General features: G+C 38.3%; 1 protein-coding gene across 36 annotated transcripts in view; it reads left to right on the top strand.

Annotated features, from left to right (window-relative positions):
- PPHLN1 (periphilin 1) overlaps window positions 1-17,134 on the top strand; it is a 230,353-nt gene that overhangs the window by 178,572 nt on the left and 34,647 nt on the right. For all 36 annotated transcript variants that reach the window (XR_012017482.1, XR_012017483.1, XM_072798313.1 and 33 more), the window contains one exon: window positions 14,242-14,382. Coding sequence is in view for 34 of the 36 variants with exons in the window: in XM_072798313.1 (XP_072654414.1) it covers window positions 14,242-14,382 (141 nt within the window). In the remaining 2 variants the exon portion in view is untranslated. The remainder of the gene's footprint in view (window positions 1-14,241; window positions 14,383-17,134) is intronic.

Below are 17,134 nucleotides of genomic sequence, written 5' to 3'. Positions count from 1 at the left end.
GTTTAAATTCCTCTTTGATTTCCTTTTATACATATTCTACACCTATTACCTTTCTGCTTACCATGAGGTTACATTTACATTCTAAAGTTATAATACTAATTTATATTTATATCAGGTTAAGTTCAATAATATACAAAAACTCCACTCTTCTACAGCTCCATCTCCATCCCTTTTAGATTTTAATGTCACAAAATAACATCTTCATACATTGTGTGTCCCAAAACATAAACTAACAATTCTTTTAAATGCAATAGTCTCTTAAATTATCTAGAAAACAAGATTATCTTTTTCAAGGTTGCTTTGGTTATGTTTTTTTGTGGTTCCATACAAATTTTATGATTGTTTGTCTGGTCCTGTGAAAAATGCTCTTGGTATTTTGATAGGGATTGCATTAAATCTGTAGATTGCTTTGAATAGTGTAGACATTTTAACAGTATTTGTTCTTCAATCCATTAGCATGGAATGTCTTCCCGTTTCTTTGTGTCATCCTCAGTTTCTTCAGTGTTTTATGGTTTTCCAAGTATAGGTCTTTCACCTGTTAGGTTAGGTTTATTCCTAAGTATCGTACTGGTTTTGTGCAATTGAAAATGGGGTCCTTTTCTTAATTTCTCTTTCTACTGCTTCATATTGGTATGTGGGGATACAACAGATATTTGTACATTGATTTTGCATCCTGTGACTTTACTGAATTAATTTATTAATTCTAGCAGTGTTTTGAAGTTTTTCAGGTTTTCTGTATATAGTATTATGTCACTTGCAGATAGTTGGAATTTTTCTTCTCCCTTACCAATTTGGATGCCTTTTATTTCTTTTTGTCATCTGATTTCTGTGGCTAGGACTTTATGTTGAATAAAACTGGTGAGAGTGGTCATCCTTATCTCATTCCTGACCTTAGAGGAAAAGCTCTGAGTAGTTTTCTTTTATTGTGATTCTTTATCTGATTCTTGTATCATGGAAATGCTGGCTTCATAGAATGAATTTGGAAATTTTCCTTCCTCTTGTAATTTTCTGGAATAGTTTGAGAAGAATCGGTAACTCTTCTTTAAATTTTTGGTAGAATTCACCTGTGAAGTTATCTGGTCCTGGACTTCTGTTTGTTGGAAGTTTTTTTTTGTTTACAGATCCTATTTCTTTGCTGGAAATTGGTCTGTTCAAATTTTTATTTCTTATTGTTTCAGTTATGGTAGGCAGTATGTTTCTTGGAATTTATCCATTTCTTCTAGGTTGTCTAATTTGGTGGCTATACTTTTTCACAATATTCTCTTAATCTTTTGTATTTCTGTGTTGGTTGTTACTTCTTTTCTCTCATTTGTGATTTTAATTTATCTGGGTCCTTTTCTTGAGAAGTCTGGCTAGAGGTTTATCAGTTTCATTGATTTTTAAAAAAAAATTTTTTTCAAGATAACAGCTCCTGGTTTCATTGTTCTATTGTTAAGTTTCTTTTTTTTTTTTTTAAGATTTTATTTATTTATTCAGAGAGAGAGAGAGAGAGGCAGAGACACAGGCAGAGGGAGAAGCAGGCTCCATGCAGAGAGCCCGACATGGGACTCGATCCCGGGACTCCAGGATCATGCCCTGGGCTGCAGGCAGCACTAAACCGCTGTGCCACCGGGGCTGCCCCTATTGTTAAGTTTCTATATTGTTAATTTCTGCTTGAATATTATTTCTTTCCTTCTGCTGGTTTTAGGTTTTGTTTGTTGTTCTTTTTCTAGCTTCTTTAGGTGTAAGGTTAAGTTGTTTATTTGAGATTCCTCTTGTTTCATTAAGTAGGCCTGTATTGTTACTTTTCTCTTAGGACCACTTTTTCTGCATCCCAAAGCTTTTGAACCAATGTGTTTTTTCTTTTCTTTTCTTTTCTTTTCTTTTCTTTTCTTTTCTTTCTTTCTTTCTTTCTTTCTTTCTTTCTTTCTTTCTTTCTTTCTTTCTTTCTTTCTTTCTTTCTTCTTCCTTTTTTCTTCTTTCTTTTTTCTTTCTCTTCTTTCTTCTTTCTCTTTCCTTCCTTCCTTCCTTCCTTCCTTCCTTCCTTCCTTCCTTCCTTCCTTCCTCCTTTCCTTTCCTTTCCTTTCCTTTCCTTTCCTTTCCTTTCCTTTCCTTTCCTTTCCTTTCCTTTCCTTTCCTTTCCTTTCCTTTCCTTTCCTTTCCTTTCCTTTCTTTTCTTCTTTTCTTTTCTTTTCTTTTCTTTTCTTTTCTTTTCTTTTCTTTTCTTTCTTCTTTTTTTTTTTCTTTCTTCTTTTTTAAAGATCTTATTTATTTTTTCATGAGAGACACACACAGACAGAGACACAAACAGAGGGAAGAAGCAGGCTCCATGCAGGGAGCCCGATGCAGGACTCAATCCTGGTATCCCAGGAGTAGGCCCTGAGCCGAAGGCAGATGCTCAACCGCTGAGCCACCCAGGCACCTGTGTTTTCATTTTCATTTGTCTCTGTGTACTATTTTATTTCTAATTTTATTTCTAGCTTGACTCATTCATTGTTTAGTAGCATCGTATTTAACGTTTATATATTTTTGTTCTTTCCAGATTCTTTTCTTGTGGTTGACTTCGAGTTTTATAGTATTGTTTTTATTTTTTTTTAAATAGGTGCTCTTATTTATTTTTTTTTAAAGATTTTATTTATTCATGAGAGGCAGAGAGAGGCAGAGAGACAGGCAGAGGGAGAAGCAGGCTCCATGCAGGAAGCCCGATGTGGGACTCGATCCCTGGTCTCCAGGATCAGGCCCTGGGCTGAAGGCAGGTGCCAAACCACTGAGCCACCCAGGGATCCCGAGTTTTATAGTATTGTAGTAAAAATAGGTGCATGATATGACTTCATCTTTTTGAGTTTCTTGGGGCTTCTTTTGTGGCCTAGTACATGATCTATTCTGGAGAATGTTCCAAGTGCACTTGAAAAGAATGTGTATTCTGCTCTTTTAGGATGGAATGTCCTGGATATATCTGTTAAATCTATCTTGTCCAATGTGTCATTCAAAGCCATTGTTTCCTTGTTGATTTTCTCTTTAAATTATCTGCCTATTGATGTAGTGTAGGAAGGGTGTGAAAGTGTGAGAGAACGACCTCAGCAGGTAAAAGAAACAATAAGAACAGGAACACACATAAATGGCAACAGCTGTGTGTATATGGCAAAAGTCAGTTGTTCCTACAATCAGTCCATGCTAAAAACAGTACATGCTGAAAACAGCAGTGATGTTGGATAAGATAGCCCGGCCTGCAGAGGTCAATTTTCCCATCCCCTGCAGCTCCCTAGTTAATGCTTCTCTGAGACCTGTGCCGATAGTCACAGTTCGGTGCTGTCCCTCTCGTGATTACTTTCTTGAGTTGTTTTTCCTTCCTTGCTTTTGCATACTTTACATTCTAAGGTAATAAAACTGAGAGTCAACCCTGACTCGGGGCTTCACCTTGGTGCCTGCACTTCTTGGTGGTACCTGGCGATGCAGCCCCTTTGGACTTACCTTTGTTCCAAAGTATTGGACTCCCAGTAATCATTTCACCTGTCATCAGAATGCACTGTGGGGAAGTGGTGCCCCATGTGAGGAGACTGACCTTCCAAGCATGGTACAGGAAAGGGGTTCCTGAATTTCATTCCAGTAAGGAACATAGGCAACCTTGGAATAGCCTGGCATGCTTACATCAAGGTCATTTTAGGCTGTTAACCACAAGGCCTTTTTTGCTTTCTTCTTGGCTTGCTTTTCTCTGCATTTCTTTGTCTTTCCTTTTCTTTTCCCTTTCCTTTCCTCAAGCCCAATATAGTTCCATTTCACTTTCCTCTACCAGCATGGGTGACTCTCTTTCTCTTGAGGAAAAAAACCACAAATTGCAGTTGCTTAGCCCCCTACAGACAACAGGATGTAAAATCTCAACAAGAGACTTTAAAGATCAACAAGAGACTAAATTACTGGTAATTATGAGACAACAATGTCCGTGGTACCCTAGAGAGGGGAGCATGAATTTGGAGGAGTGGGAGAGGATTGGCCATTGGGGAAGCCAGGCTATATAGGTCCTGTGAGGGTTTGACATCTATGTAGAATAGCCTTGAGGCCCATGCAAGGCCAAGATAAGAACCCCTCTACTGAACCCGAGACATCAGCTTTGTTTTCTCCTTCTCTACCTCGTCCACCTCCTCCAGTGGCCCTACTCTTCCCACCACCTCCCTCTCTCACTCCTGAGTCATCAACCTCCAGCCATAATGCCTTGTGCTTAAACAAAGACTCTGAGGTCTCACCCCCCTTTCTAGCTCCTCCACTCCCCCTCTCCGCCAGAGCCATCCACCATTAATTATGAACCTATCATGAATCGGTACTTTCAGGAGGGATAGCAAACCCAAGGTGAGATATTGCAAGCCTTTCCATAATAAGGGGAGGAAATCAAGGCTCGAGACAGGAGAGTCTTCCCTTTGCAGTGTTTAAGGAATTTAGGAAGAGCATAGTTGATAATGGGATTCAGAACTCATTTACCAAGAGGATTATAAAAGCCATCTGGCATGGTTATGAGATGACCACCTGGCATTGGAAGACTTTAGTTAAGATAGTTTTAACCACAGACCAATATAGTTTGGTTACAAGAATTTAATAATTTGGTTACAAGAATTTAATAATGCAGCTACTGCTCTCTCTCTGGAAAATCTGGAAAATGCAGTTCCTATAAAGTTGAGTATAATCACTGGGTCTGGCCCTTATGCTGACCCTTATGCCCAGCCCAGTTACAGAGGCAAGTTTTTAATCAGACGTCTCAGACAGCCTTGAGAGCGTGGAATAATATCCCTGAAGTCAGTGTACCCACCAGGTCCTTTGCCACTATCAGGCAAAAACCCTCAAAACCTTCCATTGACTTAATAGGCTACAGAATGCTGTCATAAGGCAAGTTGATAACTTGAGGTTCTAGTGCTTCGATTGGCTTATGAGAATGCCAGTAATGATTGCCAAAAGGGCCTTGTTGGAGGGAACAATCATAACATTGCCAAAATGATAAAGGTCTGTGAAGACTTTGGTATGGAGACTTATACGGCACAAGTCCTGGCTGCAGCTCTCCCACCTCAGAGATGCTACAATTGTGGCCAGGAAGGGCATTTGCAAAAGGAATGTTTAAAAAAAAAAAAAAAAAAGTAAGTGCCCCTAAACCCAAACAAAAAAATGTCCTAAATGTGAAAAAGGTTTTCTTTCTTTTTTTTTTTTTTTTTGGAAAAAGGTTTTCATTGGGCCAATCAGTGTTGTTCAAAGTTTGACTCTGAGGGGAACATTTCAGGAAACTGGAAGCAGGATACCAGCTGCCGCGCCCCAATAAAATTCCAGGAGCCAACCCTGGAATTTCTATGCCACCTCATGGAAGCCTCTTCAAACGAGGTTGCCCCATCTGGGACACAAGTAGCCAAACTACAGGCAAATCCTAAGGCAGTACTGGTTTGGACTTCTTGTGGAGGACCCTCTTTTAGTTGAGACTAATCAAGTAAAAGTTGTTCTAGCGCAATATGGGGCCCTCTTTCTAAAGAGAATGCTGGTATCATATTGGGGAGTTCAGTTGTCACCCATCGGCATCCAAATCCTTCTGGGACTAAGAAACTCTAATTGTACTGGTCAAATCAAAATCAGGTCACCAGTGCTAACTATCATTTCTTCACCACTGAAACATGATCGGCACAGCTGTTGTTGCTTCCTTTTTTAATGCCTGCCCATAAAGAGAAAACAAGAGGCCTCAAGGGATTTGGGAGCACTGGGGCTTTCTGAGTGGCCAGACTCATGGGAGGCCTTTCCTAACTTTTAATGTAGAACAAAGATCAATTATAGGACTCCTAGACTCTGGAGCTAATGTGACAGTTATTGTTTCCAAAGATTGATTTCCTTCTTGGAAGACTTATTACTCTTTTATAACTGTTAGAGCTTTGGGTAGAGCCCAAACCCTCTGAAAAAATGAAAAACCAGTCAAATGTACTAGGCCAGAAGGTCAAGTCATCATGGTTTTGCCTTATGTCTTAGACCTTCCCATAATCTTATGGGGGCAGGATTTAGTCAGTGGAATGTTTGTATTGGCACCCCTTCTTCAAATTTGTCCTAAGGGCCACCGTCATTCTCCCACCACTCTGACTACAAACTGGCCCACCAGTTTGGGTGGAACAATGGCCTTTAAAGGGGGAGAAATTAAAACAAGCAACACTCTCAGATTAAGAGTAGTTAGAAGTAGGCCACACAGAGCCCTTAACTAGTCCCTAGAACACATCCATTTGCTGTATCCCTTAACAGTCTGGAAAATGGAGGCTCCTGCATGATCTCTGCCAAATAAATGCCCATATAGTCCCTATGGGAGCACTACAACCAGGTCTTCCAAACCCAGCATTGATTCACAGAAGTCATCACCTCCTCATAATTTAAAGAACTGCCTCTTCACTATCCTCTGCACCAAGTTGGTAGAAGAAAATTTGCTTTCTCTTCGCCTTGTATTAATTCAGGAGCCCCACTAAAAAGATACTAATGGAAGGTCCTTCCCCAAGGAATGGTCAACAGCCCCAGTGTTTGTCAGGACTTTGTAGACCATGCTCTAATAGCACATCTGTGCTGAAGTTCTATATATCACTATATGGATGTTACTCTCTTGGCGCATCCAGACATCACGTTGGCTAAGATACACGCCCATTTGGCAAATCATACCAGCAGGGTAGGCTTACAAATCGCCCCTGAAAAGGTACAAAAAAGATGGAACTATGGAAATATTTAAGCTATATTATTATTCAAAGACACATCTGAGGACAGGGAGTCACTATTGCAATTAAGAAAACTATGACCCTCGGCAACCTTCAAAAATTGCTAGGGAATATTAATTGGCTTCGGCCCTCTATGGGCATTCCCACTTGTAGCCTGCAGCACCTCTTTACCTAAAAGGGAGACCCCAACCTCCTTTCTCCTCAAGTCCTTTCCCCACAAGAAGGAAAAATTTAAGCAAATAACTAAATGGCACAGTACTCCTCAGTTAGAAAGTGTCACCCTTGGTAGTCTGATACATTTAATAATCTTTCTTTTTTTTTTAAGATTTTTATTTATTTATTCATGAGAGACACAGAAAGGGAGAGGCAGAGACACAGGCGAGGGAGAAGCAGGCTCCATGCAGGGAGCCCGATGTGGGACTCGATCCTGGATCTCCAGGATCACACCCTGGGCCAAAGGCAGGTGCTAAACCACTGAGCCACCCAGGGATTCCCTGCATTTAATAATCTTAAACACACCTACCAGTCCCACAGGCCTCCTCTGTCAACTCCCACATGTTGGGGTCCTAGAATGGATATTTCAAGCCCATCACCACTCCCCCCCCAAATTAAGTACTCAATTTAAATAGTGGGTTTACCTAATTAAACAGGGCATGGATACCAAATACTGGGCAAGACCCAGTTGTAATTAATCCAGGATTCAATAAGACGATTTCCAGGTGGCTCTCTACCAATCTGAAATCTTTCAAATAGTGTTAGTTGATTATCATGGAAACATTAATTTTTTTTCTTTGCTGCAAAACAAAGTCTTATAAGGCTTTCAGCTCCTTCCTCCTGCCCCCTTTACTATCCTACCTGCCACTCCTATTCCTAATGCCTTAACAGTCTTTGTTGACTGAAAATTGGGTATGGACATAGCTCAAACAAAGTACTTGGAGACATTTTCTCCAAGTCAGGAAAATCGGGTATGGACATAGCTCAAACAAAGTACTTGGAGACATTTTCTTACTGTACGTCACAGCTCCACTCAGCAGACAGAACTCAGTGCTGTCATTGCAGCTCTTCAGTATTTGCTGACGCTGCTTACATACTCGGTACTGTTCAAGTCATTGAAACAGCCATTACTCATGACAGTAACGATGAGATGCTTTTTGATATGATTAGACACCTTCAACCCATCAGAACAGAGTTAGTCTGTATCATTCATATCAGATCTCATTCTGGCCTTCCAGGCCCTTTGGTGGACAGCAGTGAAAGAGCTAACAAAGTAGTGATGTTTTCTAAAACCATACATGAAGCATTTTCTTTTCATCAATTTTTCTACCAAGGGGCCAGAGCTTTGGCCTTAACCTTTAAGATACCTTTACAGCAGCTCAAGAAATCATTAAGACCTAACTGCTAGTGATACTCCCAAGATTGCTCCCCAAGGAGGAGTTAATCCGAGAGGATTAACAAAAAATGAGATCTGGCAAATGGATATCACCCATTATGGGCCCTTTGGGTGCCTTAAATACCTCCATGTCACCATTGATTCTTTCTCTGGCTTATTCCATGCCACAGCCCAATCAGGAGAAGCTGGTAAACATGTTAAAAAACATATCCTATCTATAGTCACCACAAATGGGCTTTCCTAAACAGATTAAAACTAACAGTGGTCCTGCTTATACCTCCAAGGTCCTTGGGATCTTTTTCAAAAGATGGAATGTTGAGCATGTAACCAGCATGCATATAATCCAATTGGACAAGCCATTGTCAAACAGGCCAGCGGCCTTATAAAGGCACAGGTATGTAAACAAAAAAAGGAGGACTATGGAGAGAGATACTTCCCCTCAGGAACAACCTTATAAAGTCCTATTTACTCTAAATTTTAAAAAATTGCAGTGCATCAGGTCTTATGGCCATAGAACAATATTTTGTTCTAGCTCAGGAAAGGCCCAAGCCTCTAGTCCTCTATTGACATCCCCTATAAGGACTCCAGTAGCAGGGGCCAGTGGAATTATTAACATGGGGAAGAGAGTATGCTTTTGTGTTGTCTCCTTCAGGAACTCCTCGGATTCTGGCAAAAGCTATATAACCCTATGATGAGCTGACATCTGCAGGGATCAAACCCAGTTCTAAAACTTCAGCTACTTATAGTCCAGCCACCCCTGGAGATAATGATGAAGAAAAGGAGGATGGAAACCCTAAGCTCCATGATGCAGTCCTCTGGGCCAACACAGGTTGACTGAAAAAAACTCACCACAGAAGCAGAAAAAACTTTAGACATCATGGGAACACCTATGACCCCTGCAAATTTACTCTTTTCCATGTTTGCATACATAAACATGAAGTCCAAAGCTCCTAAGGTATCTGTCTGTGCTGTTCATGTTATGGGAATTCCTTGGCTCTTCCCTATCTCTATGGGAAATCACACCTATTGGACACATATCTTGAACCTCCCCACCTTTGACTTCCTTTCCTGGGAGGACCCTGAACCCCCCATTTTCACCAATGACACCATTTACACAAAGGATAATTGGCTTCCCCCACCTGGCCCACTTCAGGACTGTGGAAAATTCTACAGCATACTTGGATATCACAGTGGATGACATAGACTCATTCATGATTCGTTCTTTCTTATTGAAGAGAGTTACCTTTCTGTGTTATAGTGTATACTATAGCCAGTAATTACTGTATTCCTTTTCAACCGCAATGATAAACCGTATCTTCACAGGATCCGATCGTGTAAGGACAGTAAAATATCAAATATTCATCAGGACTGCCGGGATAGGGGGTAAAATCAAATTGGGAAAAAATTACTCTAAACCTAACATTCCTGTATGTTCCCACCCTTGGGTACAAATTGTAAAAGGCCTCGATTTGAGCTGGGGCACCTGTAGATCGACAAACTTTGCTGGGTTGCCCATGATACTGCTGAACAGATCATGGTTTGCTCCTCTCACTCCTGCATACTTGCTGTGTTCCATGAGCCTTCTATCTCTCAGACAAATTCCTCATCTTCTTATTACCCCTGGATGAAAAACCTTAATGCTAGCTACCAATTTCACATGGCTCACTCCCTTTATAACACATTTGAATATAACCCAACTAAACATCACTCTTATTTTTGTGCTCAAAGAGAGAGCTGAGGCATGGATCCCAGTCGACCTAATTAGGATTTGGGTTGGAGATTCTGTCTTAAAAACAGGAACATGCATATATTGGCAAAAGCCAGTTATTCCTGCCATCAGTCCTGAAAACAGCAATGATGGTGGATAAGATACCCAGGCCTGCTGAGGTCAGTTTTCCCATCCCCTCTACCCCCCTAGTTAATGCTTCCGTAGGACCCATGCAGATAGTTACATAGGCAGTTTGCTGTCCCTCACGTGATTGCTTTCTTGAGTTGTTTTTCCTTCCTTCTGCATTCTTTATATTCCAGGGTAATAAAACTGGGAGTCAACCCTGACTTGGGGCCTCACCTCAGCACCTGCACTTCTTGGCAGTGCCTGGCAATGCAGTCCCTTGGAGCCTTTCTTTGTTACTAAGTATTGGACTCAGTAATCATTTTGTCTCTCAGCAGAACATGTGATGTGTTATTACAGTCCTCTGTTACAGTGTTGTTATCGATTAGCTCCTTTAGGTTTGTTATTAACCGTTTTTATGTATTTGGGTACTCTCATATTGGGTGCATAAATATTTATAATTGTTATATCTTCTTGTTGGGTTGTCTCCTTTATAATTTATATATCTTTTTTTGGTCTCTCTTTATAGTCTTTGTTTTATTTTTTTTTTAATTTTTTTTTAAATTTTTTTTATTTATTTATGATAGTCACAGAGAGAGAGAGAGAGAGAGAGGCAGAGACACAGGCAGAGGGAAAAGCAGGCTCCATGCACCGGGAGCCCGATGTGGGATTCGATCCCGGGTCTCCAGGATCGCGCCCTGGGCCAAAGGCAGGCGCCAAACCGCTGCGCCACCCAGGCATCCCCTATAGTCTTTGTTTTAAAGTCAATTTGGTCTGATACAAGTATTGCTAATCTGGCTTTCTTTTGACATCCATCTGCATGATAAATATTTCTCCATCCCCTCACTTTGAATCTACAAGTGTATTTAGGTCTAAAGTGAGTCTCTTGCAAGCAGCATATAGATGAGTCTTGTTTTCTTATCCATTCCGTCACCCTGTGTCTGTTGATTTATATTTGATTTACATTCAAAATAATTATTGACAGATAAGTATTTATTGTCATTTTATTATGTATTTTGTGGTTGTTTCTGAAGATTTTCTCTGATCCTTTCTTGTCTTTCTCTCTCATGGTTTGCTGGTTTTCTTTAGCGATATATGTGGATTTTTTTCTCTTTATTCTTTGCATATTAGTACTTTTTGATTTGTTGGCATCATTAGATTTGAATATAACATCCTCTGCATATATTAGTCTATATTAAGTCAGTGGTTGTTTACGTTTGAACCCATTCTTTACTCTTCGTGTTTTAGATATAGGTTGTCATATTTTACATCCTTTTATTTTTTGAGTTCCTTGACTGATACTTTACAAAAATACTCATTTTTATAGCTTTTGTGTTTCCTTCCTTCATACTGTCACTTCTGGTCTTCCTTACTGCTCAAAAAGGAAAGGAAACTCTTTATCTCTCCTTCAGTTCTGAATAATAATTTTGCTGGATAGAGTATTCTTGGCTGTGGATTTGTCTTGTACAGTACGTTTTATATATCATGCCACTTCCTTCTAGCTTGGAAAGTTTCTGCTGAAAAATCCCGATAGCCTTATGGGTTTCCCTTATATCTAACTGTCTTCTTTTTTCTTGCTGCTTTAAAAAAATTTTTTTATTCTTTTTACATTTTGCCATTTTTATTATAACATGTCTTGGTGTGGATCTGCTTTTATTGATTTTGTTGGGATTTGTCTGTGCCTCCTAGATCTAAATATTTGTTTTCTTCCCCACATTAAGGAAGTTTCCAGCTATGACCTTCAAGTAAATTTTCTGCCTCCTTTTCTCTCTTCTTCTTTTGGGATTCCTATAATGTGAACATTTTTACATTGGATGAGGTCACTACTGAGTTCTGAGTTCCCTAAGTCTATTCTTGCTTTGCATAGTCCTTCTTTGTCTCTTTTGTTCATCTTGCTTGCTTTCCATTACTCTGTCTTCAACCTCATTCATTCATTCATTCCTCTGCTTCTTTCAGCCTGCTATTAATTGCATCAGTTATGTTTCCTATCTTGCTTATTGCACTCTTCAACTCTGATTGTTTCCTTTTTATCTTTGTTTTAAGGGTCTTAGTGATTCTTTTCTCAAGTCCAGTGAGTATCCTTATGATCATTGCTTTAAATAGTCCATCAGGCAAGTTACTTCTACTGGTTTTGGTTAGATCTTTGGCCATGACCTTGTCCTGTTCTTTATTTGGGACAAATGAGGCTCTGCAAAATTCCTGGGTTGAGAGATGAGATATGGGAAGGGGTTTGGGCCAGTCTAATGGGTGCCTGCCATGCTTGAACTGAGACAAGGCTGACTAGGGTGAGCAGTTCCACCAGAGTGTGGGTGGGCTTTGGTGTAAGCAATTTAAATGGGGATTATTGGCACTGTAGTGGTTCCCGTGGGTGGCTCTGTGCTTATGCTGAGGGACCAGAGAAGGAAATGATGGCTTCATGTTCCTTTGTTCTGGGAGATCTCTGGGATATACTCTCAAGATGAGGGAATGACCTTCCCACTGTATGCCCCAGGCGCTCTTCAGATCACTGTTTTCACTTGGTATGTCTGAGGGTTGTTTGCCCTGCTTTCTCTCACAAAGCAGCCCTGGTACCTCTGGGCTTTCCCTGAGCCAAGCCCTTTGACTTTTATAATTACAAGTCTGAGGCCCCACTAGTTGCAAGAACTCAGTGAAATTTGACCCCTCTTGCTTTCCAAGCCAATTGTTATCCAGGATTCATTTTCTTCAGGCATTCTTTCGTGTGTTAGTGTCTCACACCCTTATCTACCACCACAGCTGTCGCCATCCATTTTTTTTCTTCCCAAGCCATGTTTCTGCACTTCGCACTTTCTTCAGTATGGCCTCCTCTCTACCTTTAGTTGTGGAGTTTATTCTTCAGGAGTTAGTCTTCAGGAGTATTTAGGATGTAGTATTTAGGATTTCTGGAGTATTTAGGATGACAGTTATCTAGTTGAATTTGTGGATTGAGGTGAGGCTGGGGTCCTCCTACTATGCTGCTGTCTTCCTCCATCACACTGTAAATTTTTTTAAGTTTTCATTCAGATTCCAGTAAGTTAACATATGGTGTAATATTAGTTTCAGGTGTACAATATAGTAATTCAGTACTTACATATGACAACAAATGCTCTCTTTAATCTCCATCACCTGTTTAACTCATCCCTTTACCCACCTCCCTTCTGGTAACAGTTTGTTCTCTATAGTTAAGAGTCTTTTTCTTGGTTTCTCTTTTTTTTCTTTTGCTTTTTTGTTTTGTTCCTTAAATTCCACATATGAGTGAAATCATATGACATTTGTCTTTCTCTGACTTATTTCACTTAGCATATAATACACTCCAGCTCCATCCACACCATTGCATATAGGAAGACATCGTTCTTTTTCATGGCTGAGTAATATTCGTGTGTGTGTGTGTGTGTGTGTGTGTGTGTACGTACACACCATATCTTCCTTATCCATTAATCAGTTGATGTACACTTGGGCTGTTTTCATAATTTGGCCATTGTAGATAATGTTATAAATGTCACACAGTAATTTTTTTTTTAAAAGATTTTATTTGTTTATTTGAAAGAGACAACACAAGGAGGGGGGAGGGGCCAGAAGGAGAGGGACAAGCAGACTCCCTGCTGAGCACAGAGCCTGACAAGGGGCCCAATTCCAGAACCCTCAGATCATGTCAGATGTTTAACCAACTGAGCCACCCAGGTGCCCCCACCGTAAATTTTTGAATAAACAAATGTAGTTAAATAATACTTTTCCCTCCTATTTTTTTTTTTTTTAAGTTTTTATCTTTTCCACAAAAGTGTGTTGGGAAGGTATAGTAATCGACTGTGAGCTTTTTGTGGGATTATGTATTTAATGAATTGTTGCTGTAAAATAGAAGTGATTATTATTGGTTTGGGGAATTTTCTTCTCAGTGATTTCAATAAATTTTTATACTACAAGAGCAAGATATTTTTAACTTCTGAAAGAGCCCTTTTCCATGTTCTTTTTTAATATGGTTATGTGTGCCCATACATCTCACTTCCAATTAGGCTTTTTCTCTTCAGTGTTTCTTAAGTAGATTGCTTAAGGAATAGTTCTAGGACAAAACCTTCTAACTAACTTAATATAGTGTAAAATATAATTTTGGAATGGATTAAGCTTAGAAGCTCTGTCTTGCCTAAAATTTAAAAAGTAGCAGTCATTTCCTCTTTAGTCCTCCTCACGTATGCTCGTTATGAATGGTAAAATTGAACGTATTTTCTTAAAACTGGTTGCTTTTAGCACTTTCTCTTGATATAATGTGTCAATTAGTGCCTATACGCAGTCAACTTAAAGACTGTATATGTAATTTAAAATTCCTAATTTTTTTAAAGGCAGGATCCACAGCACCATTGTTTATTGACCAGCCAGAGGAACCGGAGTCAAATGTAACAGATGGCATAGAATTATTTGAAGACAGTCAACTAACTAGTCGCTCTAAAGCAATAGCATCAAAAACCAAAGAGATTGAGCAGGTGAGAATTCAGCCTTCTTTAAGTACATAATCTTTTGTTTCTGTCACTTTACACATTGTAGTTAGAACATTTATTGAATAAATATAGTTCATTTTATTGTTTTCACTCATGACTCTGAAATTAGAATGTAAAAAATTACAGAAATTGTTTGATTTGATTTCACAATAATACTGATTAGTTTGGTTCCCCATCTTTTTATTTTTTAAATAAAACTTTTTTTAGAGAATATCAATATGCTTGGTAGTATGAAGCAATTGTAAACTATTAAAATTAACATGGATGGGCTGAAAGAAATGTTAAATATACCAAAATGTTAGCAGATGTTATTTTTAGAATATTGGGATTACAGATGTCTATGTTTTTCATTATACCTTTAAGAATTTTTCAAATATTGAAAAAAGTAAAGGATAAGTACATAGATTTAATTTTAATTATGTCATTCTGAAAAGTTAGGATCTTGCTTTTAATAGTTTAAATAGATTGCTTAAGGAAGATTTATAGGTCAGAACCTTCTAGATATATCTTACTATGCTATGAAATATAATTTTTGAATGGAATAAACTTGAGGCTTTGTCTTACCTATTGAGATTTAAAACCATTTACTTTTAAAGCCTCTTCACATATGCCATTATGCATAGCAAAATTTAAAATGTTTTAACATGGAAATATTGCCTGTCTCATAGTGTATTATCACGAGGATTAAATGAAGTAAACAATATTTGAAAGGGTCTTAAAACATATATAACATGGACTACAAGTGTTTTTTTTCCCCCCAGTATAATTAACATAGAGTGTTATATTAGTTGCACATATACAGGATAGCAATTCAACAATTCTCTAAATTACTTACTGTGTACAGGTGTTTTTGATGTTGTTACTCTCCAGTGCTTTGAGTAAATGGCATGTTGTTATATAGTCTTCTAAAACTTTTTTAAGAATAAAGTTAGATCTTTTCTCAGTGTGCTTTCCACTTTCACATCAGTTAAAGCCTATTTGCCATGGTTGGATAGGAGATCATCTTCATCAAATCCTGATTGTGATTGTACAGTTCATATTGATGCCACCCCAATGGCAAAGGATAAGAATCTAGATAGGAGATTTGTCATATAAGCCAGAAGAGCTTTAAACTGGAGATGATGAGCAATGTCAGGTGCCTAGAAGAATCGAAGGAGAAAAATCTCTTTCTCAACAGATTGAAAAAATCCTGTTTAAATTGGTAATATGAAGATGATTGGTCCCTTTTAGGATATTACTTAATTGAGAGCATAAATAAAAGGTTTCCGCCTCAGATATATCCTCAACATGGATATGAATATATGAATATCATTACCCTATGTAGAATCACTACCCATTTGTCCTTTTACTCTTATTTTTCTCTGTAGTTCTATTTATTTATTTATTTATTTATTTATTTATTTATTTATTTATTTCCACTTGATACATGTTTTTATTTGCTTGTCTCCCCCTCATCATAATGGAAGCTTCATGAGAGCTATGTGTTGTTCATTACTTTATTTCCATTACCTAATATAGTGATTGGCATATAGTAGACTCAAAAGTATTTTCTGTAAATAGTGGATAGAGTCATAAACCTAGAAGTGACCTCTGAATAGCCCGAGTCACTGTCTTAACCTGACCGCCTAACACAGTGCCTAAGCCCAGCACTTTGTAGTAAGTTCTTGATAAGTGTTTATTGAGTGAATGACTTAATATTTTTCTTTTCCACCTAAATAGCAGTTCTTTATAGGAAAGGCTCTCTTGAGAATATAACGGGTAGAAAAATTTGACTGAACTACAGGTTTGGGGAATTTGGGGTTGTCATTTATTAATATATCTATTATCTCCTTTTATTATTTGTGGTTGATTTATTTGATCTTGAAAAGATGAGCTATCAGATATATAGCTTAACAGTATACATAAAATTGTTATTTAGTATGGAATTAGTTTTTTGAAGTACTTTATAGCCATCCATACATGTTTGACCTAAAATATGACTAGATTTCTATTTTCACCTTCCAATTGTTCAAAAACACATGAAAAATCTGATACCTTATAAGGAATATTGAGATTATTATAGCAAAGACCGATGACCAAAAGACAGAAAAATCTGGAAAGACATTACTATATTCTGTTATGACCAGAGAAATAAAAAGTTATTAGAAGAAAACTTAATAATGTTAAATAATCTTAAATGTTAAAAATAAATTATTGTGTTTAATGTTACCATACTCTGTTTTTAAAAGAGCACTTTGGTTTTCATATATTGGCAAGAAAATCAAACCAAAACCTCCCCAAGATGTCAGAAAGCTAGAAAATAATCATATATAATTATTTTACAATCTGTGTCTAAAAGTTATAGTGATTTTTGAAAATGAAAAAGCTTTAAGGGGATTTCCCCCTCATTTTCTCTATTTTAACTTTTGTACATTTTATTTTTAGAGGTTAAATGCCAAATGGATAGAAATAATGTAAAGGCTTGAATAGCCAGATGGTAGTTACACAGCTGTCCAGTAATTATTCTTTATTTTTTTCCACATGCTTAGAATATTTCATTATTTTAAAAAATGAATAATAACCCAAAAAAGCCCACATAGATGAGGCTAACAGTTTAAGCTTAGAATAATATAGAAATGTAAGTATTGGGATCCCTGGGTGGCGCAGCAGTTTGGTGCCTGCCTTTGGCCCAGGGTGCGATCCTGGAGACCCGGGATCGAATCCCACATCGGGCTCCCGGTGCATGGAGCCTGCTTCT

Source organism: Canis lupus, chromosome 25, assembly GCF_048164855.1.
Source record: "Canis lupus baileyi chromosome 25, mCanLup2.hap1, whole genome shotgun sequence".
Taxonomy (NCBI): domain Eukaryota; kingdom Metazoa; phylum Chordata; class Mammalia; order Carnivora; family Canidae; genus Canis; species Canis lupus.
Note: the sequence above shows the minus strand (reverse complement) of the source record. Positions and strands in the feature narration are given on the sequence as shown.